Below are 24,665 nucleotides of genomic sequence, written 5' to 3'. Positions count from 1 at the left end.
TCATACAGTTCATCGTACAGTGCTTATGGGGCATACTTACCTTGATTAATCCATACAGTTCATTGTACAGTGCTTATGGGGCATACTTACCTTTATTAATTCATACAGTTCATTGTACAGTGCTTATGGGGCATACTTACCTTGATTAATCCATACAGTTCAATGTACAGTGCTTATGGGGCATACTTACCTTTATTAATTCATACAGTTCATTGTACAGTGCTTATGGGGCATACTTACCTTGATTAATCCATACAGTTCAATGTACAGTGCTTCCATTTTTGGGTGGGGTGTTGGGTATTTTCCCAGTCCTGGCTAACAAAAGAGGCTTTTTTTTCCCAGTCCTGGCTAACAAAAAAACAAAACTTATGTATTACATTGGTTAGAAAAATTCATTTATCCTCATGTGGTGTGTTTTTATGGAGACTAGGTAAGAGGCAGAATCCAGTAACTAAAGAGATGAGATTTGATGTTAAAGAGAGGCCTAATTTAAATCTGGGCTTAAAAGCACTGTCACCCTTAAAAATAAATTTTATTAGAGCTTCCCATAGATCCACTTTAGTTTGTATCAGTGTTACAAATGAGCGGTGAGCGTCTCCTAATGGTGCCTGCACAGAAGCACAGCATGATGTCAATAGCCAATCACAGCTGAAAAAAAATATATACTGCAGTTCCCTTCGGGTGTGCCTAACCCCAAATCAGCGGGCAGGTACTAGTGCTGTTTGGGGAAGTTGTGATTAAGCAAAAGCAACTTTAAAAGACACATTCTATCTATTTTTAGAGGTGTATAATGCTGAGCCAGATACTTCATCTTGATGCTATATGCCCCCTTCAAAGATTACCCATTTGTGCTTTCATAAAGCCAAACACAGGCACATATTGGCTGCCAATATAACCTCCTTTAACCAAGGTACCTGCTCTTTGGACCATGTATGGGGCCAAAATAATAGTCTCCTTATTAATTTCTCATTGGGCCTCAGTCAGATATTGATCAAGGATAGAACATCCTTTTTGAGACAGTACAGGTCTGTAGGCTTGGAATACAAAGGCATTCTGTTTTTAAAGGAGAACTATACCCCCGTGTGCAAAAAGGACCCTTAACTATCATTAGCTAGACCCCACTCACTCTCCCTTATCACATAGTTTTTACGTTTACACTCTGCCTCTATCGCTAACCGCTAGCTAAAAATGCAGAGAAGCGCAGAAGCGTACCTCGCCAACATCTTCTTACCGATTGAAGACTCTTTGTGTCTCTCCGCCAATACAAACCTGCTTGTGGATGCGCAGTTGGAGGTAGCAGGAAATCCGCTTCAACTGCGCATGCAGGTTAGGTGTCAGCAGTGAGACCATTGTGGAATTTTACCTGTTGTTAAACATCACAGGCTGGTTGCTAGGATCTGTGGTCATAGGTCCTTTTGTTCTCTTGGGAACCCAACAACCCCCCCACCCTTGTGTGTCTAAAATTTTCACCAGGCCCATATTTCACTAAACAAAACACAAAGAAACCATTCAGAATTCCAAAAGGCTTGTAAAGCTTTATTTTAATACAAAATGATAAAAGGATATTTTTTTGCATCTTCCACATCTTTGGTAACATTTATACTTGTTCTTTAGAATGCATAGATTTGTCTGTTAACCCCTTTCTCTGTCAGCTCTGCTGTCATCGTAAGGCTTTGTTAATTTTTTTTTAACCCCCGACCCCCCCCAACCAACACATATATACACAATTACATTTATTAAAATGGGCTGAATATTTCTGGTGAATTGCATATGTCAGGAATGGGTAGCCTACATTGCTCTAGGTGATGCTGTAGTACAACAGCCTTTTTTAAAAACCCCTGGAGTTAAGTGGTAGAGAGTGATATCTGAACATTAGCACCTTTTCTTTTCATAATGAGGGACGGTACTGTTACATTTTACCCCATTATGGTCACCAGAATCTGACATACAGAGGGTACTATAATAAAATTCCAAAGTTTGCTCCAGGCCTAGTAACCCATAGCAACCAATAAGACATGTGGACCAGTAAATTCTACATAGCTCGGCTTTTTATATTGGCCATAAACCCTGCATTTTTTAAGCCACACAATACATCACATGATATACAATAACATTAAAGGTAACAATATAGTACAATACTGAACTACATACACATTATTACAGTCAATACTAGAGAAGATCTGTAGCTACAGTTGCCACTGTTTCTGTAAATAAAAATACCAGCCTTCCAAGAATCTCTGTTATTTTAACATCCCTTTTAATATCATTGGCATCAAGTATCATTCTTATCAGCCGGGTGGCAACTTCATCTACAGCATTAAAATTAATGAATTAAAAACAAATACAGAGAGTCAGAACATAAATTGTTTTTTATTATCATGGCTGATTTTAACTGTCACGTATTGGATTGCAATGTAAACACCATATTACTCCCATTTATTTTTTGTATTTTGTACCAACAGTACTGAAACAATGAGCATTAAGTGATCTTAATTTAGAGGTGGTACCGCATGAATATAAAAGCTGTTAGGCTTTAACTAATGTAAGGGGCAGCTCCCAAAATTGCCTGCCAAAACTAGAGCTAAAAATAATACCTGCTATCTCACAGCCACAGGACTTTACCAGAGGCTATTACCCCCACTGCTACTATAGGCACCATCTCTCCCTACTATACCTGCTATCCCACAGCCACAGGACTTTACCAGAGGCTATTACCCCCACTGCTACTATAGGCACCATCTCTCCCTACTATACCTGCTATCCCACAGCCACAGTCCCTTCCCAGAGGCTATTATCCCCCCACTGCTACTATAGGCACCATCTCTCCCTACCATACCTGCTCTCCCACAGCCACAGTCCCTTCCCAGAGGCTATTACTTCCCCCACTGCTACTATAGGCACCATCTCCCCCTACTATACCTGCTATCCCACAGACACAGTCCCTTCCCAGAGGTCTATTATCCAGCATTAGCCTGCAAGTAGGTAATTTAAGAGCATGGGTACATTCCATAACAGAGACCCTACATGTACATGCATATACTGCCTATACCACCTTTACAATAATGGACAGTATCATGTATTCCTAATGTGGAAGCTTTAGTTTAGAAGGGCCTCCCTGAGTGCAAATAATTATACTATGCAGAGACTGTCATGTTAAATCCACTAGTGCTAATACTTATTCAGGGTATATACAGTAATAATGAGCAGCAGTACTAGGGTCACGAGACACCTTTTCTAGGAAAGCAAGTTCATGTGCTTGATCAAACTGGCAATTGATTGTCCCTTGAAAAGACCAAAGCCATAACTTTTCAGATCCTATGAAAACCCTGATTCAAGTATCCTCAGGCCGGGAAACAAATGTAAGCCAAGGACTGCATTAGGCCATAGATTTAATCTACAGAAACTGTTCTGCAAGCGCTCCCTATGTAATCCATTGGTTGGCCCAGTGAGCAAATGCTAAGATCCACATATTTGGTGTTTGCAAGAATTGCTAGCTTTAATATATCCCTATGTTAGAAGTGGTAGGAAGGCAGTATTTGTCACCTCAGAGAGTGTTTAAAGCTTGGTTGGTTTAAGGCACCCTAAGATCGAATCACTTCAGCACCAAAGCACCATAATAATGGCAGTCGAATGTGAGAGCTCAAAAAGGACATTTGTTTCATAACAGAATTCTTAATTAGTTGATAAACCAGGCTCTGATTACAATCAAAGAAAGGTACTGTACTTTAACTTTAAACTGCATAATTAGATCAATGAGCTTGGTGGAAGCAGAATCCCATGCTGTCTGTGTTTATTTACAGCCCATCTAGGAAATATGAACAGAATTCTCACTACAAGGGAGCCGGAAACTCATTTCAGCATTCTATCATTGTATTTGCTAGCTAGCTAACAAATATATATATATATATATATATATATATATATATATATATTTCATTCATACACTCAGATTTCCTTTCATACTGAGTATATGTTGTTCATATATACTATGTTTTAAAATAGGGTAAGGTTGATATATCTCCCTTTATAATGCAGAAAGTGGTGTGCTGCATTCTCTGCTGCCCTGCAGAGCGTTCTGTTGGTATCCTCCATCACTGTGTGAGCAGGCGTTCTATGAAATGGCTCATAAGATTGTTATTTAGATGCAAGCCCCAGGAGAATCAAGAAAACTGATGGTAAGTGTCCATTTAATAAACAAATAGGTTTCTGATTTGTAGTAAAACCTTACATTTTTATTGCTAGATAACTTTATTTTTTAACCCATTATATGTACCATGAACCATCTGACAGTCTGTTTCCACCCTAATTCTATACTGCCTGTTGAGAAAAGTTGCATTAATCTAAAATGGGATGCAGTAAGTGTTACATAAGGCATGTTTCACTGGCCACCTGTATGTTAAAGTATTCCATATAATAACTCTATACAAGGCACATTACATTTCTGGATATAAACAATCCAAAATCTTGATTACATTTAGTTGATAAAAACGATTCTAAAGACTAAGCCAGAAATACTGATCCTGTTACTAAACTCCAGTACTAATACTTGGAGCAATAATGGACACCCCTACCCTGAGATGTTCTTGCACTACAACTACAAATATACTTACTTATTCAGTAACCCATTATCCACAAAGCTCTGAATTATGGAAAGGTTATCTCCCATAGAGTCTGTTTTAAGCAAATAATTGTTATTTTTAAAAATGATTTCCTTTTTGTCTGTAATAATAAAACCATTAATCCTAACTAAGCTGTATGAATTCTTATTGGTAGCAAATCAACTCTATTTAATGTTTAAATTATTTTTAGCAGACGGTAAGGAGACCCAAATTACGGAAAGCATTCCGGATATATACCTGTGCTAGAATCCAGCTGACATTCATTGGCATCGGGAGAACGTTAGGAGTGTATTGCTACATCAGTTGTTGTTTGCAACAGTGGCAGTTTACTTTATGTACTTTACATAGGTCATAATCTCCTCTATATAAATTATGCATAAACTTTAGTAGTCCCACAACCCAGCGACTTTAACACAAACCAGTGACTTTAGTCACGTGTGTAGCTGACAACACTATGTTGCTAGTTACTGATATAGCCATAAGGTTGTGGGAGCATAGAGCTCAGTGCTATTGGTGTCAGTGCAATGTCTCAGTTTCATGATCCCTGTCCTGCCTTGCACTGATCTTTAACGCAAGGTCAGTATACACTGTAAGAACAAAACACACAGTATCTGCAAATTTCAAATATAAAACATAAATGTTATTTTATAACCCTTTAATATCACAAAATTTCAGCCATTGCCAATATGTTTTTATCTGAAGTTAACATGTGGATTAAAACATGAAAAAGGTCCTTTTTTTCAAGAGGCAATTGTTATAAACTATGCAATTGCCTGAGAAGGTACAAGGCCCAAAATTATAATATAACTCTATTTTCTGGGTTTGAAATAGTTTTAATTCTCTCAGTAACAGCAAGGTTTTGGCTGTTATTAACGGCAATTCATCGATTTAGTTCCATTTGATTTGGTGGCTACAGTACCTACATGATAACTTGCTGTTTATACCTTTGTTAGAATAAGATTCCAAAGTATAAAGCAAGTGAAAGACATCAGATAATCCCCAGTAGGTATCCGTAGGATGTTAAAAGCCAATTCACCTTGGAATGGGAGGTAAAGGAGGGGCTCCTCTTTCTTTTCTGGTAGATCCACCTAAAATTCAGGCAAAAGAAGGAAATAACATTACAAACTTAACCAAGTAACCAGGCAGTGGCTTGAAAAAGAGACTAGAAGATACAGAGAAGAACACAATAACAATAAAATTATAGCCTTACAGACTAATAGTTTTTGGCTGCTGGGGAGTGACCCCCATTTGAAAGTGGAAAGCGGTACAAGAGGAAGGCAAATAATTCAGAATATAATAAATAAAGACTAACTAAAAAGTTGCTAAGAATAGGCCATCCTATAACATACTTAAAATTCATTTAAAGGTCTTTAAATTATATACTTTATGTATATATAAACTGTGTCCTGGAACACAAGTTGTAAAAACCAGAGAGAAGTTACTGGACCCCACAGGAAATTCAATTTAGGGCCCCATAACATTGGGAAAATATCCAGAATGCTAGGACCTGGGGTTTTCCGGATAAGGGGTCTTCCTGTAAATTGGAACACCATAACTTACATTTACAAAGTAATCATTTAAACATTAAATAAACCCAATAAGATTGTTTTGGCTCCAATAAGGATAAATTATATGTTTAGTAGAATCAAGTATAAGGTACTGTTTTATTATTACAGAGAAAAAGGAAATCATTTTAGATTAGAATTATTTGATTATAATGGAGCCTATGGGAGATGGGCTTTTCCTAATTCTGAGCTTTCTGGATAACAGGTTCCAGCTAACATATCTCTGCTCTGAGGGAGCACACAGCCCATCACTAAATGGTGGCTCAAGGGAATGGGAATATTTACTATATTTACTGATATATACTGTATATATATATTCCACATATTCTTCAATAGGTCACTTAGCATAATATAAACTATCTGTTGGTTAAGTATTCATTCTGGGAGTATAGTTTTCCTTTAATACAGCTGCGTTCAAGAGCTGACAAAAGTGTGAAGATTTGTCTGTCTCACTCCTGGATTCACTACATCCCTAGTAAAAAGATGAAACTGTGCCACTTGAAGATAATAGACTTTTATCTAATTATTTGCTTAGTTTCACACTGGATTCCAGGTCAAAATTACACCTAAGTGTAAGTATGTGAGGCCTTGTTATTTCCTAACCTTACCGGTGCCTCTCACGACCACAAGGCTGCTTGGACCAGGACGTGGGGACTACACAGGAAGCAGGTTATTGGACTCACAGTCCCATAAGTGAGACATACAAGAGATTCAGACACTGGAACTACAATCACTGGCAACCACAATCATGGTTTACAAGGCAGAATGAGTATGTAAGGGCTAGACAACACGGTTTAACAGGATGAGTCTACGTCACCCAGGAGCACACCTTACAACACCTTAACAAGTCAAAAATTATATTCTTTGGAACTTTCATACTCACTTCTGCTTTCCCCTCTGCCAAGTTGGCTGGGGTATGTTTTATTTACTGGCACAAAAGGCTCTGGTGGAGGTAAATCAGACAGCGGATGGAAGGAGAATCGTCTCTCCCAATCATCTACAGCAAAAAGAAAACATTAATATATTACAATTACCTGCCATTTTGCTAATTGAATGACATAAATACTACAAAATCAAATGCTGTTGTACCCTTTTGGAAAAGGATAGAATAGTTTAGCCATGTACAAAATCATTTTAAAGGATGCTGTCATCTTTTTCTATATTCCTAATGTAATTTTACATGCTCCTTATTTATGCTGGGCTTTTATGTTACTTAATAATTGTACCTTTCATGCATATTTTTAAAACTGAAGTAGGTTTTTTTTCCATTTCTTTAACAAGCCATTTCTTAAACTTTCTTGTTCCATTTCCACAATAATATAAACATTTGGTTTCAGTTAATTTCAGTTAATAATTTCTTTATTTCATTTCATTAACAAAAATTAGTTAACTTTTAAAAACTAATGCCCAACTGGAGGACCATGGGCTGGATGTGGCATTCCACATTGTTTTCAGAGATATACACAAACATGGGCTTCAAGACTTCAGAAGCACGTGATCTTTTTATTGATCCGCTCTCATTTGAAAAAGGTATGTTAAATTTAAGGAGCATGGACTCAAGGCAGGGAATTATAAGCAATGGAGTAATTATTTTACAATAGAGGCACAATGAATAGATAAATAAAGTAGACATTGTGGGGTGGCCTGGACCATTGCATGGTCTGCTGTATGGCAGATCCCCTTCTCAGGACGAGGATTTGGCCTAGAAGTTAAGTGATCATCCTTTGATGTGGGATCTCATCCTATGGACCCTGGTTTGATTACCAGCAGCAACTTTTTGTGACCCTGGACAAGTCACTTAATCTCTTGGTGTTCCAGAATACTTAGGGGCTGATTTACTAATCCACAAATTCGAATCCGAATGGGAAAAATTCGGATTGGAAATGAACATTTTGCGACTTTTTCGTATTTTTTGCGTTTTTTTGTCGCCGTTAGGACTTTATCGTAAATTGTCGCGACTTTTTCGTAGCCGTTACGACTTGCGCGAAAAGTCGCAACTTTTTCGTAGCCGTTACGAATTGCTCGTATATTGTCGCGACTTTTTCGTATTGAGCGCTCGTAAACGGCGGGCAAAACTTTCAGACTTTGCATGATTTTGGAAGCCTCCCATAGGACTCAATGGCACTCTGCAGCTCCAACCCGGCCCAAGGAAAGTCTCCCATAGGGCTCAATGGCACTCTGCAGCTCCAACCCGGCCCAAGGAAAGTCTCCCATAGGGCTCAATGGCACTCTGCAGCTCCAACCTGGCCCAAGAAAAGTCACGATACTAAAGCTTGAATGAATCCGAAACTTTCGTACTCGGCGCGAAGGCTACGAAAAAGTTGCGACAATTCACGCAAGTCGTAACGGCTACGAAAAAGTCGCAACAATTTACGGAAAAAAAATCGCAAAATACCGATCATTACGAAAAAAACACATTCGGACGCCTTCGGACCGTTTGTGGATTAGTAAATCAGCCCCTTAGTGTTCCTATAATGGCTGCCTTGCTTGCTGTAAAGTCCCACTGGAGAAAAGCATAATATAAATTATACCCTTACTCTCAGCCTTTTCTGCCACTATAACTTTGAGGTTGAAGATAGTTGGACCCCCCCCCCCCAAAGATTGTGTTTTTTCTTTTGCGGGGGGAATGATTTGGCCCATTTAACTTACACCACACCATTTTTAAGATGAGGGCTTTCTTACTTTCACAAGATGAATCTTGAAAACCATTTCTAACCAAGGATGGCGGAGGAGGTGGAGGTAAAGAACCCACTGGTCTTTCTGGAGGTGGTGGAGGTCTTGATACACCCCTTTCCGACCCAACTCTTGATGGTGGCTGTGGACCTATAGACGCTCGAGGGCTGAAACCATTTCTAGTTGTAGGAGGGGGTAGTGGAAGTTGTCCTACAAGGAAAAAAAGCATAACTACCATTTTATATAGGTAAAATATATCTAGGCAAAAAAATGCAAAATCCCAGGGGCCCTTCAGAAAACATTGGACCATGGGCGCACTCTCTAAATTTTTATTTCCTCCTCTTCTCTATCAACCTCTTATCCTAGTCTCTTTTCTCTACATATTATACTCCATCCTTCCATCTATTAAGCCTTTTTGCTCACATACAGAAATATGGAATGACTATGAATTGGGCCAAATATTTAGAAGCAAGAGCGCACACTAACTGGGCCAACCAGGAGTTTCCCTGGTATCCAAGCAGGCCAGTCTGACACTGACTACAAATGTTGTTTTTCCTGCATAAATAGCTAATAAATGTTAAATACTTTTTGTAGTTTATGTTACAGAGCAATAAAGTATGAAGATATTGCAAACAGAGTAGCTAAATATCTACTTACCTATTTGTCTGTCTGTCTATCTATCAATGTTCCCTCTAGTTCCCTCTAATTCCCTCTCGGCTATGTGTGCTGAAAATTACTTTCGTGGGCATAATTTAAACTTGTGGGCACATTTTTTCTCAGGTCATAATAGATGCAAAAATAAGTGTTTTCACAATAAAATTCTTTGTGCGCACCATAATTTGTTATGTGCTGATAGGGAACATTTCTATCTAATTATACATTATACATAATGTCATTATTACAGTTGTGGTTCATCTATAACTAAATTTCTTAGATCACATTACCTTACCTGATCTGGAAGGTGGGTCTCTAACAGGAGGTGGGGGTCTTTCATTAGGTGGGGGAGGAGGTGGAGGACCAGACCTTGTAGGCGATAAAGCAGGTGGAGGAGCACCAGGTAAAGACAAATTACGCTGTGGAGGCCTTAATGCATCTTCCATGGGACTGGGTGTAGGAGGAAGTGGAGGAGGTCCTGGTCGTCCTGGGGGCAAAGGTGGAGCCTGTGATCCAGAGATTGGTCTTGGTGTTGACGGAACAGGAGGCTTATTGTTCTGAGGTGGTGGAAGTGGGGGTACATCTCTGCTAAGTGGTGGCCTGTTTGTTGTTGGAGGTGGCGGTGGTGGTCTGTCCTCTAAAGAGCGGGAAGGAGTTAGAGGAAGTGGTGGCCTGTTCATGGAAGGAACTGGTGGAGGTGTTGACGCTTGCTGTTTGATTCCTCCAAATCCCTGTGGTCTAGACGACGTTACAGTTGAAGGAGACACCGCTGGGCTTAACCTACTTCCTCCTGGCACTGGTGGTGGACCTCTGTTGTGTAGACTTGAAGCGATTGGTTTGGGAATATTGGGGACAGCAGGAGGTGTATTATCTGCTCTGGAACTAAAATCATTTCTTGGTGGAGGCATGCGGTTTCTTGGAATATCTGGAACATTACCCCTGTTACCTGTAGGGGGTGCCGGGCCTCTTGGACTTCCACCTGGAGGTATAAATGGCCTAGGTGATGAAGTTCTTCCACCAGGTGGTAACAGTGGTGGTCTACTGCCCCCTGAGTCTAAAAATCAAATGGAAATATTAGTTATATATAATACATAATTACGATCTGCTAACTCAAAAAATTCGGACTGATTTAAGTACTTATTGGCCTTTGATTAAAACCAAAACAGTGTCTACATGACAGATACATCTGTTGGGTAAGTCTATAGCAATGGCCATGGACCATGTTGGATTGTGGATGTGACAGATCTATGATGGAATTGTTGGTCTTTGGTCACTTTTCCACTTCAGCATTTACAAATATCTAATAGGCAAACAGAAAATACTGACAACAACAATTTTTCCATAGGAAAGCATAGGTGTCAAGAGAACATCCAATAAGTTTGGAGCAAAAGATATTTCACCATCAGAATAGGTTTCATTATAATAAGGGCAGTGGAATAAAGATTACTCTAACAAGAAACATAGTATACAGTGATTCACTGGTGAGGCACAAAAATGATTGGTTTATTAGAAAAAACAAAAATTCAGTTATAATTTTTTAAATTTTTTTTAGATGTGATGAATCCAGGGAACGGTCTGAACGAGTTTTATATCTGCTGGGGATTTTTGGTTCCTTAGCACTTTTAGGATGAACCTAATGAACTCATGAGATTTTGTACCACCTGTGCTGAATGAAAATATTAATTTCACATCTTATCTGCGAGATAACATGTACCTGTATCTGTAGTACAGTACTAAAGGATATATAAATATATAAAACCATCAAATTAATGTTGTAAATGATCTAGAAGCCCTTTCTGAAGCTGCTTTTATAGTTGTGCGTACATCTCTCTTATACATTGTTACATAATTTCTACTGTATATCTGTATTATATACAGAGGTAGGTGTTAGAATAGGCATGGGATGTTACCATTTTCCCTGGATCCTGCAGATCGAAGCTTTGGCATTCCTCCTTGGAACAATCCTCCTAAACCAGGTGGTCCTCCACCTCCTCCTCCTCCACCACCTCCTCCACCACCGCCACCACCGCCACCACCGCCACCACCACCTCCGCCTCCAGGAGAAGATTTTGGCTCTGTTTAAACAGAGGGAAAAAAAGGTTTTAATTTAGTATACCTGAAATCAGTGATCCCCAACCAGTGGTTCGTGAGCAACTGTTGCTCCTCAGCCCCTTGGATGTTGCCCCCAGTGGCCTCTATGCAGGTGCTTATTTTTTAATTCCTGGATTGGAGGCAAGTTTTGGTTGCATAAAAAACAGTTGTACTTCCAAACAAAGTCTCATTTGGGCTGCCAGTCCACATAGAAGCTACCAAATAGCCAATCACAGCCCATATTTGGTACCCCCATGAATATTTTTCATGCTTGTGTTGCTCCCCAACTCTTTTTACATTTGAGCATGGCTCATGGGTAAAAAAGGTTGGGGATCCCTGCCTGATATCATTTATACAAAAATATAATATATAATAAAGCATTCAGAATTATACTTTCCTAGGTCTGATTAATCAGAACTAATTGCATTGAACTGATTAAACTAACTGAAGCTGATTAGTCAGAACTAACTGCACCTATGTCCATATACCCTGCTATAATGTACAATTGCTCAGCTTTCGCAATTTACATGCATTTAATTTTCTGATATTGTTACAAGTATGGGACCCGTTATCCAGAATGCTCGGGACCTGGGGTTTTCCGGATAAGGGGTCTTTCTGTAATTCGGATCTCCTACCTTAATTCTGTTAATGAAATTATTTAAACAGTAATTAAACCCAATAGGATTGTTTTGGCTCCAATGAGGATTAATTATATCTTAGTTGAAATCAAGTACAAGCTACTGTTTTATTATTACAGAGAAAAAGAAAACCATTTTTAAAAATGTGAATTATTTGATTAAAATGGAGTCTATGGAAGACGGGCTTTCCATAATTCGGAACTTTCCGGATAATGAGTTTTCAGGATAAGGGGTCCAATACCTGTACTAGTATTATGTTTGTACCGCATAAGGGCTGGGCTCATTTTACTGAAGCAGGAGGTATCTCTTAATGCTCCCCTGCTCAGTTCTGTCTTTAATTTTGGCAGTAATGATGGAACTGAGCAAGAAAAACTCTGCACACTTTTAAAATTACATCTTCTGTTATTCTAAAATGCAGTCAATTTATTTTTTTTTGCTGGGGTAGGAAATCCCCATCGATCACATGGCATTTTCAGTTGCAGGCTAGAAAGAAGCACAATGGGAAGGCTAATAAAAGAAATAAAAGAAACAAAATAAAATGAGACTGAATATTTACTTAGAGCAGTCCCATCTGTAACATACTAAAATGTTCTTTAAAGGTCAACTGACCCTTAAGGCTATAAAAAATACAAACAACTACAAGACTTATCCTGGACCTTGTGAATGAGAATCACAGACTCAAATGTGCATTCTTTTGCTATAGATATATGTGTTGTCCATAACAGCCAGTCTGAGCAGTGCCTGGTGCGCAAGCATGGCGCCATGGTCATGTATATAAACACTACATGGTGATAGGGGTTTTCTCACAGAAGAGTAGAGAAGGCTCCCTAAAACAGCAAAAAATTCAACATCTATCCAAGGTTTTTCTTGCCCTTTAAATCTTGATTAAATGACAAGCACCCCTGCAATTCCCATCCCTGTCTATTCGTATAGTTCTGAGAACCTTGTTTCAAGAGTCTGTTTTTCATAACTGTAAGTGTACGTGCTATTCTTAGCTGATTCACTTTAGTGTATACACAGCCTGTTCTCTGGAGCCTGTCCAGGCCCAGACACTAAATTATAGACCATACTATACCCCTGCTTTTGGGAATGGAATCATTTTATAATTTTATAAGAGCAAAAAAGGACATGTTATATTGTGTAACAACTATTAGATTCTTCTAGTGCATACAGTACATCTCAGATGTGAAACCTGTGGCCCTCCAGTTGTTAAGCTGAACTACGGGTGCTGATGATACTAGAAGTTAAACAAGGAATCAGCCCCCAATACCTGGTATTCCAGAAATGAAAAACACTTACTGTCAAAAACAGGGGCACTCCGGTCATTGGTTACAGCTTTCTTCAACCTTCTTCCTTTGTTAATATCTGAGAGGAGAGCATTTCTGCTTGATTGCTCATTTCTACTCAATGAAGGTTTCTCTGTATTTGCCTAAGGGGTTAAAAAAGAGTTATATCACTTGTCTATTGGTTACCAAGGTCAGTGACTCCACCAACAGCCAGACAGCATTTTCAGCTGCATGCTGGAAAGAGGCAGAATAGGAACTGAATAGGAATTTACAAAATAATACAAAACAAAGAATAAATACTAACTGAGAGTTAGAAATATTCATCATTTGGGGATGGAGCCTGTATACAAGGTGCAGCTTGTACCTGACAGCTTGCCATTTGCTTTCAGCCTCTTTTCTTGCAGATTTGCTCCTGACCTTGGCAGGTACAATTATGCGTCGCTGCGAGTTCTGGAAGTTGCCCAAAGTTGCCTTGAGAGGAAATCGCAGCAACGCGTATACCATCCCACCGGTGATTTACATTCTTGCCGGTGGGATGGCATTGCGGGGAGATTAGTCTCCCCACGGCAACGAAGATTTGTCGCGGGATGACTAATCTCCCCGTCTGTCACCTCCCTTACTGATAATTGTCTTTACGTGTGTTTTAGAAGAGGCAATTCTCAGTATTGTCTATGGCAGGGTATTTTCTGGAGCTTAGTAGCCGTGACATATATCTGTTACTAAGTAGTTCTGTGTGTCTTCACCCTTAGTAGACAAATGGGTTGATTCACTAAAGTGCGATAAAATGAGCGCTATTTATAGCATGTGTTAAAAATGTTATTGCATCTTATTTTTCGCGTCTTAACACATGATTCACTAATAGGATACTTGCATTAATTTAGACGCGATGCTGTTTGTGTTAAAGTCGCGAAGACTATTTTCGTGCGGTATTTGACACAATGCACGCTGCTTGTCGCTCTGGCTAATTAATGCACGTGCGCTACTTATCGCGCACACGCCGTATTAGCCATACACACCATTACGTTCGTAAAACTACTTTTTTTGAAAATTTCCCCGCAAACTGGAGGCTGCATCACTCTGGGGCCAACACAGACTTGAATAAATCCCACTGCAAAGTTCATATTGTGTTGGCAAAAGCTCATGAACTGTACTTTTCTATAATTACCGCCTGCCCCAAGTAGGTGTTAATTTTTGCATAGACTAATGCGATATTTGGCACGTCTAAGTGTTTGTGAATCATGCGTTAGTATTATTTCTACGCAAAGCATGCGATAACGCTTATCGCACTTTAGTGAATCAACCCTAAAGACTGTAAACTATGGAAAAATCATGACTAGGTAGAAGTGAACATGCCTTCTGTAACAAAAGCTGGCCATACATGGGGCAAAGAAGCTTGGCCCCTTCAGAGTCAGCAGGTTACTGGTCTTGGTATAGGTGTGAGGACCACATTGATGCAGTCTTTGGGCAACAGGACTGCATTGGCCCACAATATTATTCACTGGCCCAATGACTGTATTAGTCTGATTTAGCCTAGTGCATGGGTGTTTAAAATGTGCAAAGATCTGCTTGTTTTTATACCTCACCAAACAGGCATATCTTAAAGGTTAGTTTTGGTATGGTAGAGAGGAATATTCTGAGACAATTTACAACTGGTTTTCATTTTTTATTATTAGTGGTTTTTGTAGTATTTAGCATTTTATTTAGCAGCTTTCCAGTTTGGAATTTTAGCAGCTGGTTGCTATGGTCCAAACTACCCTAGTAACCAGACATTAATTTGAATGAGAGACTGGAATATGAATAAAAGGTGGCCTAAATATAAATATGTGTAATAAAAAGTAGCAATAACATTTGCCTTACAGAGCATTTGTTTTTTTAGATGTCAGGGACAGTGACCCCCATTTTTGCCACTGATTTGATCAAACTGTTGGCCTAGTGATTGGATCAACCTAATTTGACTCATATCACTTGGGTTGCCAAACTGGGTAAAAACCTACTTTTTGGCACCCTGGCCAAACAAGCAGATCCACATTGGCCAGCTTAATACTATCATGATAGTCACTTCATTAGGTTCTTACCTGTGCAAATGTTGGCGGAGGGGGCGGAGGGGGAGGAGGGGCAGGCATCTTCACAAAACTTTGCTATTTCCTCTCCAGTACCTGTCAATAAAGAAAAATACATCTGCTATAAAATATTTATATATTTTAACTGACCATCAGTGCTTTCAATATTTAAAAGGGGATTTTGTACGACAACAAAAGCAATAGTAAAAATATAAGTCTAAATATACAGAGATCATGTGCCACGTGGTAAAAAAGACATTAGCTAGGAATCCCTGCCCCACTGAGCTTACAGTCTAGGGGGCTGATTCATCAAAGTAAGAGTTTGAATCCCGAAATGGGTAAAATTCAGATTAGATACCATAATTTTTGATGATCGAAAATGCTTATGAAAAAATCGTATTAGTCACGATAATATAGTATTGGTGATCCGAAAGTCACAAAATTCTCGTATCCGAACGATCTTAAATGGCGGGAAAACCTTTCTGACTTTCTGTCTGATCCATCTGTGCATGATCCTGGCCCAAGGAAAGTCTCCCATAGGGCTCAATGGCACTCTGCAGCTCCAACCCGGCCCAAGGAAAGTCTCCCATAGGGCTCAATGCCACTCTGCAGCTCCAACCTGGCCCAAGGAAAGTCTCCCATAGGGCTCAATGGCACTCTGCAGCTCCAACCCGGCCCAAGGAAAGTCTCCCATAGGGCTCAATGGCACTCTGCAGCTCCAACCCGGCCCAAGGAAAGTCTCCCATAGGGCTCAATGGCACTCTGCAAGCTCTAACCTGGCCCAAGGAAAGTCTCCCATAGGGCTCAATGGCACTCTGCAGCTCCAACCTGGCCCAAGGAAAGTCTCCCATAGGGCTCAATGGCACTCTGCAGCTCCAACCCGGCCCAAGGAAAGTCTCCCATAGGGCTCAATGGCACTCTGCAGCTCCAACCCGGCCCAAGGAAAGTCTCCCATAGGGCTCAATGGCACTCTGCAGCTCCAACCCGGCCCAAGGAAAGTCTCCCATAGGGCTCAATGGCACTCTGCAGCTCTAACCTGGCCCAAGGAAAGTCTCCCATAGGGCTCAATGGCACTCTGCAGCTCCAACCTGGCCCAAGGAAAGTCTCCCATAGGGCTCAATGGCACTCTGCAGCTCCAACCTGGCCCAAGGAAAGTCTCCCATAGGGCTCAATGGCACTCTGCAGCTCCAGCCCGGCCCAAGGAAAGTCTCCCATAGGGCTCAATGGCACTCTGCAGCTCCAACCCAGCCCCAGGAAAGTCTCCCATAGGGCTCAATGGCACTCTGCAGCTCCAACCTGGCCCAAGGAAAGTCTCCAATAGGGCTCAATGGCACTCTGCAGCTCCAACCTGGCCCAAGGAAAGTCTCCCATAGGGCTCAATGGCACTCTGCAGCTCCAACCTGGCCCAAGGAAAGTCACAATACCAAAGCTTGAATGAATCTGAAACTTTTGTACGCGGCGCGACAATATGATTTTGGCACATAATTTTTTTCCCCACAGTACAAAAAAGCTGCGCAAATTATTGAGAAAATCGTTGAAAATGCGCAAGGTACTAACATTTTGAAAAAAATGCATTTTTTTTGTATTCGGAGGCAATCGTACATTGATTAATGGGCCCCTAAGTGTACCTTAATACTCATTTTTAACATGTTATACAGTAGATGTATGTTAGATAGACCTGTCTAAGTAATTCATTTGATCCTCAATATTTTGAATATTTTTGCATTAGTAGCCTTCTTGTTTTGCCTATTGCCTACTGCATCTAAAAATGAGGTTTGATTGTCAAGGTCACTGTCCCCGGCAACCAAAACAGAGATTAACTGTAAATTAGTGGAGAAAAGGTAAGGGGGTGGCACTGGGCGGGCTGCCTACGGTGGCATAGAATTGCCCCTGACTGGCAGACTGTTGGCAGTGGAGCTTGGTACATGGCAGCTGAGTTTGCATTTAGGGTGCTTAGCTTGGGAAGAGTTCATTCATGCTAAATACTGTCCTTAGAGAGAAACTGTCTATTCTATTTAAGGGAAAGGATAAATAAATCTGTATCTGTTAGATTCATGGCAGTGACTGTGGAAGGACAATCTCCTTCAGGCCCAGATTTGTGGTGAAGCCTAGGGCGGCATAAATTTAGGGGCGGCATGCTGCCCAGCAGCAAGTATTATGGTCACATACGGAGCACTTGGGATGGGACACGCAAAAATTGTGCATTCGTGCAGTGGAGGGGGGGGGGAGTTGCGGTGAATGGGGTGGCCTCTGGGCGCCCCAAACTCAAATCCGGTGCTGATCTCCTTTACAAACATATCTGACAATAAGGAAAGCAGGCAATCTGTAGATTGTGGCAAATGCCAGAGGGGCTGCTGTAAGATGCCATAGACAGTCACTATTTATTGGGCCTGAGAAGGGCTGTTTGGGTCTTTCTGTACTTGAAATACCAGAGCCTATTTTGAAACTTACGGTGGCTTACATGGGCCGATTTCAGCTGCCGTTATCGGTCCTTTAGACCAATCTGGCAGGGTATCTGCCTGTGTATGGGCACCACTGATGGCCCTCTCCAACCTGGGCCAAATCTCAGTCGGGCAGGTTTGATTATTCTGTTGGATCAGGGACTGCCTCGGCTTATTTATGCAGTTCCCAATCCGATGCGGCTATGCTGCCGTTTTAATACGGTCATTTGGCCCAAAGTGCACTCATTGGGAGAAGATCCACTTGCTTGGCAACCTCACCAAATGAGCAATCTTACACTGTATGGCCACCTTTAGTCAGGACCTGGCCCTGGTGCATTATTAACATTATAAACATTTAATTTGGTATCAAGTTATAGCTTGGATGTCCCCTAAGCCCAGCTAATAATGATTCACCTTTTCTATACTGTGCCACCCAGGGCAGCTGCCCCATGCAAATACACATTCCAACCTTCAAACTGTCAATAACATTTTCTGTATCAGCCAATGAACCAAATGCCATTAAGTGAATAACGGGTGCAGTCTTCGCCGGCCATGCAGAACGTGAGCATTATTCTGCCCGAGAGTTGTGCCCCCTCTAAATACTGTTCTGCGCTCAAACTTCCTGTGGAGTTAAAAAAACACATGCTGCAACAGGAAGTGAGTGCTCGGCTGCAAAGCCACAGCCATCCTGTTTCTGCACTCCATTCCTTGTACAGCTGCTGTAAACCATCATGCCACTGCTCAGGCCTAACAAAAGGCACGTTTATGAGTCCCAACAAGCAGGCAGAACACAGATCTCGGCACAGGCAGGAAAAGTCCGCAGTCACACAGATCATGAATTGTTAGTACTCGGGATACAAAGGAAATGGCATTTGCATTAAGCTGCGTGACTGTCATCCTTGGCACTGCAACTTCATCTAAGCAGATCCTGTGACTCCCCAGCTCATGTAAATGTAGCTATTTCTGGTGGTGGTCGCAGCTCTCAGTTATAAAGAAGCAGCTTGTAACTCATCTTCCACCCCCTCTGAGCTACGTTCCAGCTGTGTACGAGTCCGACACAGCAGTGCCGCAACTCCACTAAACTAACCGAGGGGATCCCCACCCAAAAACTGGGTTTTACATAATGAAAGAGGATGTTATTCGAAGCAACTTTCCATTATCCTTTAATTAAACATTTTCAACGCTTCTCAAAGTTATTTTGTAAATCTCATGTAAAGCGCCATTTGTTTATCCCTTTCTCTGGTTCTGACTCTTCAAACAAGTAGCAAATATGGTTATTCCTCCAGGTCGATTAGTTTCAGGAGTCAGAACCTGGAGTGCAAAAAATATAAACTTTCAGAGAATATAATGCTTTCAGTGGGTATTAAATGTAGAAATAACTTGAAAACCATTGAAAACTTTTAATAAATCTATATTTGTAAGTTGCTTAGAATTACATTTTCTTAAATAATTAGCAATTCATTATATAAAAATACAAAGACCTAAGTTCTCAATATAAAAGGAATTTTATTTGAATTATGGTTACTTTATGGACTACACATGGACAACTGCTTTCCTTTTATATTGAGATCTGTCATGGTGGAATTCAGGTCTATGTATTTTTATATAATGAATTGCTTATTATTAGGGATGTAGCGAACATGTTCGCGAACATACGCCAAAACCCGCGAATATTCGCGAACTTTGCGAACCCCATAGACTTCAATGGGAAGGCGAACATTAAAAACTAGAAAAGCCATTTCTGGCCAGAAAACTGATTTTAATGTTGTTTAAAGGGTGCCACGACCTGGACAGTGGCATGCAGGAGGGGGATCAAGGGCAAAAACTTCTCTGAAAAATACTTTGTTGGCACAGAGTTGCGCAAAAAACGCAAGCTATTCTAGCGAAAATACGCGGCTTTTTTGCTATGTCGCGCTTAAACACCATGAAAACGGAATTTGCGGAAAAACGCCATGTGTGACTTGTGCGGCGTATTGTACAATACTTTTGCGACGATAAAAAACGCGACGGAAAACGCGGCACGAACCCAAACTGCGAACATACGCTGAAAGTTCGCGAACATACGCGTTAGCGAAAACCCGATGTTCGCGCGAATTTGTTCGCTACATCTCTACTTATTATATAATTATTTATGCTAATTATGTGAGACTATCTAACTAGCTCTATTGCACTGGTTTGTATGCCTGACGAAGGTGTAAGCCCCCGAAACATTGCTACACTTGGAATAAACACACAGGGGCCAAGCCCCGCTTGCATAATACTCATCGTGCCAGTCATTTGGGTCCCTGTAAGGGTGCTGACCCTCTTGGCTGCGCACCGAGTTTAGCGCTGGAGGAGGTACGGGTGTGTTGCTGGAACTTTGGTCTTCCACAGGTTTCCCACCAGCAATAATTTAAATCACCAGCGGGAAAACATACATGTTGCTTCATTTGTTTCTAAGCTGCCGAACTTGCTTTGAGCAGAAATTAAGCAATGCGTATATTTTTCCTCTCATGATTTACTTATTACTTTAGGGAAAGCATTACCCCAGAGATACGTTACCCACAGTAGTGCAGATTTATTGCAGGTATTTGTAAAGACTCCCAGTCCCTCTGACTATAGGTTGCCATGAGCACAGTGGCATAATTAGATGTTATTGGGCCCCACAGTACATTCGCTTTAGGGCCCCAAAATATTGCTAATTTACCTATTCTTACAAAATGTATTAAAATAGCTCATTAATTAGACTCTTACTGGGCCCCCTGCACTCCTGGGTCTGCTTCCTCTGTAGCTATGCACCTGAATGAGCATGTTCTGCTTTGGTTCTTTTAATATCTGACTTATTAGGTCCTAAATGACTTCCCAATTACACACTGCAGTTAGTCAATGCAGAGATGCAGCAAGGATACATTTGGTGGTGGTGTTAGTAGGTCAGACTAGGATATGAATTTGGCTGCCTAAAAGGAGTCTTTATTAGTTAATACAAATACAGCTTAGTTATAAAGCATAAGCCACATTTGTGTTCTGTTATTGTCAACTGAAAAAAAGAACAATTTAGGTTCCAAGTTCTTTAACTGTGCAAAAACGGAATCTTTTACAGTCTACATCTTCAAAACTACTTGTATTATAGAGACACATTATAATCCATGTATTAAGTCATTGGCGTATCATGCAGAAGCTATGCTAAAAGAGCAATCTGTAGAAAGAAGGAAGTGCCATTCTCTCATAGTGCCCCATTGTGTGTTCTGAAACCTCAGCGCCTGTAGACAGAATAAGGAATGCTGAGATTACCAGGCCGCTGAGAGTTCACTATTTCTCATTTAACAATCCCACCATTCAGTGGCACACACCATAAGCTGTTAAGAGGATAACAAAATACAGCAGAATCTTTCCTTAACCCAGAGAATGTCATTCATAGAATGTTTGTACAAACAAGATGCTTCTATGGTGATCAAAAATTCAAAATGTGATCTTCACCGAATCATGAGAAATACATGCTCCTTTAAAGGGATAATATACTATTCTTTATCTTAAAGAAACTAAACATACTGTATGTCGTAGGGCAAGCAGTCCCCGTGCTGATTTGATCAGAAATGTTTAATTTAAAAAATCGATCAAATACTGATCAGTCTAATACAGTTTATTTGGTAAGTGATTCCAAAATGTGGGGAGGGCATGTCTTGAAGGCAACTATGGGGGAAATTCAGAAAGAATTCGTATTTGTTCCTAGATACACCTTACACTAACTGACCTTCAAGTTTGGCTTTTAAGCGTATCTAGGGACAAATAGGAATTCTTTTTAAATTTCCCCCATAGTTGCCTTCAAGACATGCCCTCCCCACATTTTGGAATCACTTCCCAAGAGGTTAGGGTTAAGATACACGGAGCTACTACTTCAATTCACACATGCAGATACCCTATACTAGTGCTGTCCAACTGGCACCCTGTGAACCCCTCTGTGCCCCCCCCCACCTGTCTGGCTGCTTTGATGGCTTACCTATTCATAAGATTTAAATGGTATTAGTATTGAGATGAACTGGCCCCCTGCATTGTTCACACATCAGATTCAGGCTGTAATCCCCCTGTATTGTTTTAATATGTAATCCCCTGTATTTTTCACACCTTTAAGGCCTTGTGTTGTTCACAACTTTTAGTGCCTACATTGTTCACACCTCAGGTTCAGACTCTAAGCCTCCACATTATTCCCCTGTTCAAACCTTAGTGCCAGCATTGTGTCACTGTATGTACTGCCTGTCCTATGCTGCTTGTGTGTATGGCAACATACAATTACACAGCTTAGGGACAATATAATGACTATTTCCAACTGCTAACAAACTCCTAGAACAAACCCCTGTCAAGTTCACCTCCCACAGGCAGCATAGCGCAGGCAGGGTATGGCATGCACAGGGCAGGCAGAGTATGGCACACACAGGCAGCATAGGGCAGACAGAGTATGGCACACAGGCAGGGTAGAGTGAGCAGTATATGGTACACGCAGGCAGCATAGGGCAGGCAGAATATGGCACACAGGCAGGGTAGGGCAGGCAGATTATGGCACACACAGGCAGCATAGGGCAGGCAGAGTATGGCACACACAGGCAGGGTAGGGCAGGCAGAGTATGGCACACACAGGCAGGGTAGGGCAGGCATGGTATGGCACATACAGGCAGCATAGGGCAGGCAGAGTATGGCACACACAAGCAGGGTAGGACAGGCATAGTATGGCAGACATAGGCAGCATAGGACAGGCAGAGTAGGGTATGTCCTATGCTGCCTGTGTGCCATACTCTGAGTGAACACCAACCATCTGAGTTTTGCTGCACTACCACCATTTATGTGGGTATGGTCTTAAAAGCTCTTGTGATAACATGGGTGTGGTTTGAAATGGGTGTGGTTTAAAAAGGGGAGTGGTCAAAACTGGTATCCATTAGTGGCCCACCATCATAAAGGCCAGAAAAATTCCAGCCCTCGGTACCACAGGTGCTGAACAGCACTGCCCTATACTATCACTGATCAGCTGCAACAAGGACAAAATATGGTCTGTAGTTGAGACCAGAACCTATCCTGGCTGTAGTTTAACCCTTTCCCTGCCAATGACATAGCATCTACATCGCAAGCAGGCAAATTACCAACTGCGAGTGCCAAAGATTCTACATTCTGTATAAATTATTGAAAAGCTTTAGGCTATAAAGTACTCCATAATCATGAAAATGAAGCCAAATGAGACTTCCTTCTAGCTACTTCCAGAGAAAAAACACCTGGCAAAAGACTTGCTGGAATTCTGGTGAAAAACAAAGCAGTGTGGGAAAAACATGGTGATTTGCAACTGAAAGCTACTTTGCACCATGCACAGCATTCTTAAATGGCCCTTATGTTACAGTTATGGAACCTGTTAACCAGAATGCTCAAGGATAACGGATTTATCCATAATTTAGATCTTCATACCTTAAGTCCACTTAAAAAAATGTAAACATTGAATAAACCCAACAGGATTGTTTTGCTTTCCGTTAGGCTTAATAATATCTCGGCTGGGATCAACTACAAGGAACTGTTTTATTATTATGGAGAAAAAGGAAATCATTTTTAAAAATGTTAAGCAAATTAATTAATTAACTACCGTATTTTTCGCCGTATAAGACGCACTTTTTCTTCCCCAAAGCTGGGGGGGAAAAATTGGTGCGTCTTATACGACGAATACTCACCCCAGTACCGCCAAGTCATTGCCGGAGGCTCCTTCTCTCTTATGCGGCAGTGTCAGGCCTTTTTATAAGGTTGCTCCCGTGCGTATGACGTCACACGTCAGCGACGAGGCGCAACCTTATAGAAGTGCCTGTTGCAGCGGCATAAGAGAGAAGGAGCCTCCGGTGATGACTTGGTCTGTTGGGGGTACTTTCTATGGGGGCAATTGGGGGCACTGTGTGTGGGGGCTACTGTCTATGGGGGTTACTGTGTATGGGGGCAATTGGGGGCACTGTGTATGGGGGAAATTGGGGCACTGTGTATGGGAGCAATTGGGGCACTGTGTATGGGGGCTACTGTCTATGGGGCAATTGGGGCACTGTGTATGGGGACAATTGGGGTACTGTGTATGGGGGCACTTTCTATTGGGGCACTGTGTGTGGGGTCTACTGTCTATGGGGCAATTGGGGCACTGTGTATGGGGGCACTTTCGTAATATTTGGGGGGATATTACCCCCCCGTGGATGTCCGTACCATGCGTCCTCTTCCCCTTGCAGTGCTGATCGGCGCGCACTGACACTGCTGACATTGGCGCGCGCACCTCTAGTCATGCAAAGCACACAGCAGGATGGCAAGTACTTGATAATTAGTATATTATATAGTTCAGAATCTTTTTTTTCTAGATTTTTCTCCTTTAAAATTGGGTGCGTCTTATATTCTGGAGCGTCTTATACAGCGAAAAATACGGTATTTCCTTAAAATGGAGTCTATGAGAGATGGCCTTTCATGCAGCTTTCTGGATAACGGCTTTCCGAATAACGAATCCTGTTCCGTACAGTACTGTTATAGGGGCTCCATAGTTTTACAAATGGAGATGACTATTTCACTGCTAGCAGATCTGACCACCAAGTGTATATATTAAGATGATATTTCTAGATCCTCGTTAGTCATCAGGCCCAACAGACACAGCATTTTTGGGC

General features: G+C 41.2%; 1 protein-coding gene across 3 annotated transcripts in view; it reads right to left on the bottom strand.

The window, feature by feature from the left end:
• Window positions 1–1,508: 1,508 nt before the first annotated feature.
• wipf1 (WAS/WASL interacting protein family member 1) overlaps window positions 1,509–24,665 on the bottom strand; it is a 44,661-nt gene continuing 21,504 nt past the window's right edge. For all 3 annotated transcript variants that reach the window (XM_031893225.1, XM_031893224.1, XM_031893226.1), the window contains 7 exons: window positions 15,602–15,682; window positions 13,540–13,669; window positions 11,422–11,586; window positions 9,807–10,565; window positions 8,867–9,067; window positions 7,068–7,181; window positions 1,509–5,707 (listed from right to left, as the gene is read on the bottom strand). In XM_031893225.1, the coding sequence (XP_031749085.1) occupies window positions 5,652–5,707; window positions 7,068–7,181; window positions 8,867–9,067; window positions 9,807–10,565; window positions 11,422–11,586; window positions 13,540–13,669; window positions 15,602–15,649 (1,473 nt within the window). In that variant the 5' untranslated portion in view covers window positions 15,650–15,682 and the 3' untranslated portion in view covers window positions 1,509–5,651. The remainder of the gene's footprint in view (window positions 5,708–7,067; window positions 7,182–8,866; window positions 9,068–9,806; window positions 10,566–11,421; window positions 11,587–13,539; window positions 13,670–15,601; window positions 15,683–24,665) is intronic.

The sequence above is a fragment of the Xenopus tropicalis genome, chromosome 9, assembly GCF_000004195.4.
Source record: "Xenopus tropicalis strain Nigerian chromosome 9, UCB_Xtro_10.0, whole genome shotgun sequence".
Taxonomy (NCBI): Eukaryota; Metazoa; Chordata; class Amphibia; order Anura; family Pipidae; genus Xenopus; species Xenopus tropicalis.
This window is presented reverse-complemented; position numbering and strand designations above follow the sequence as displayed.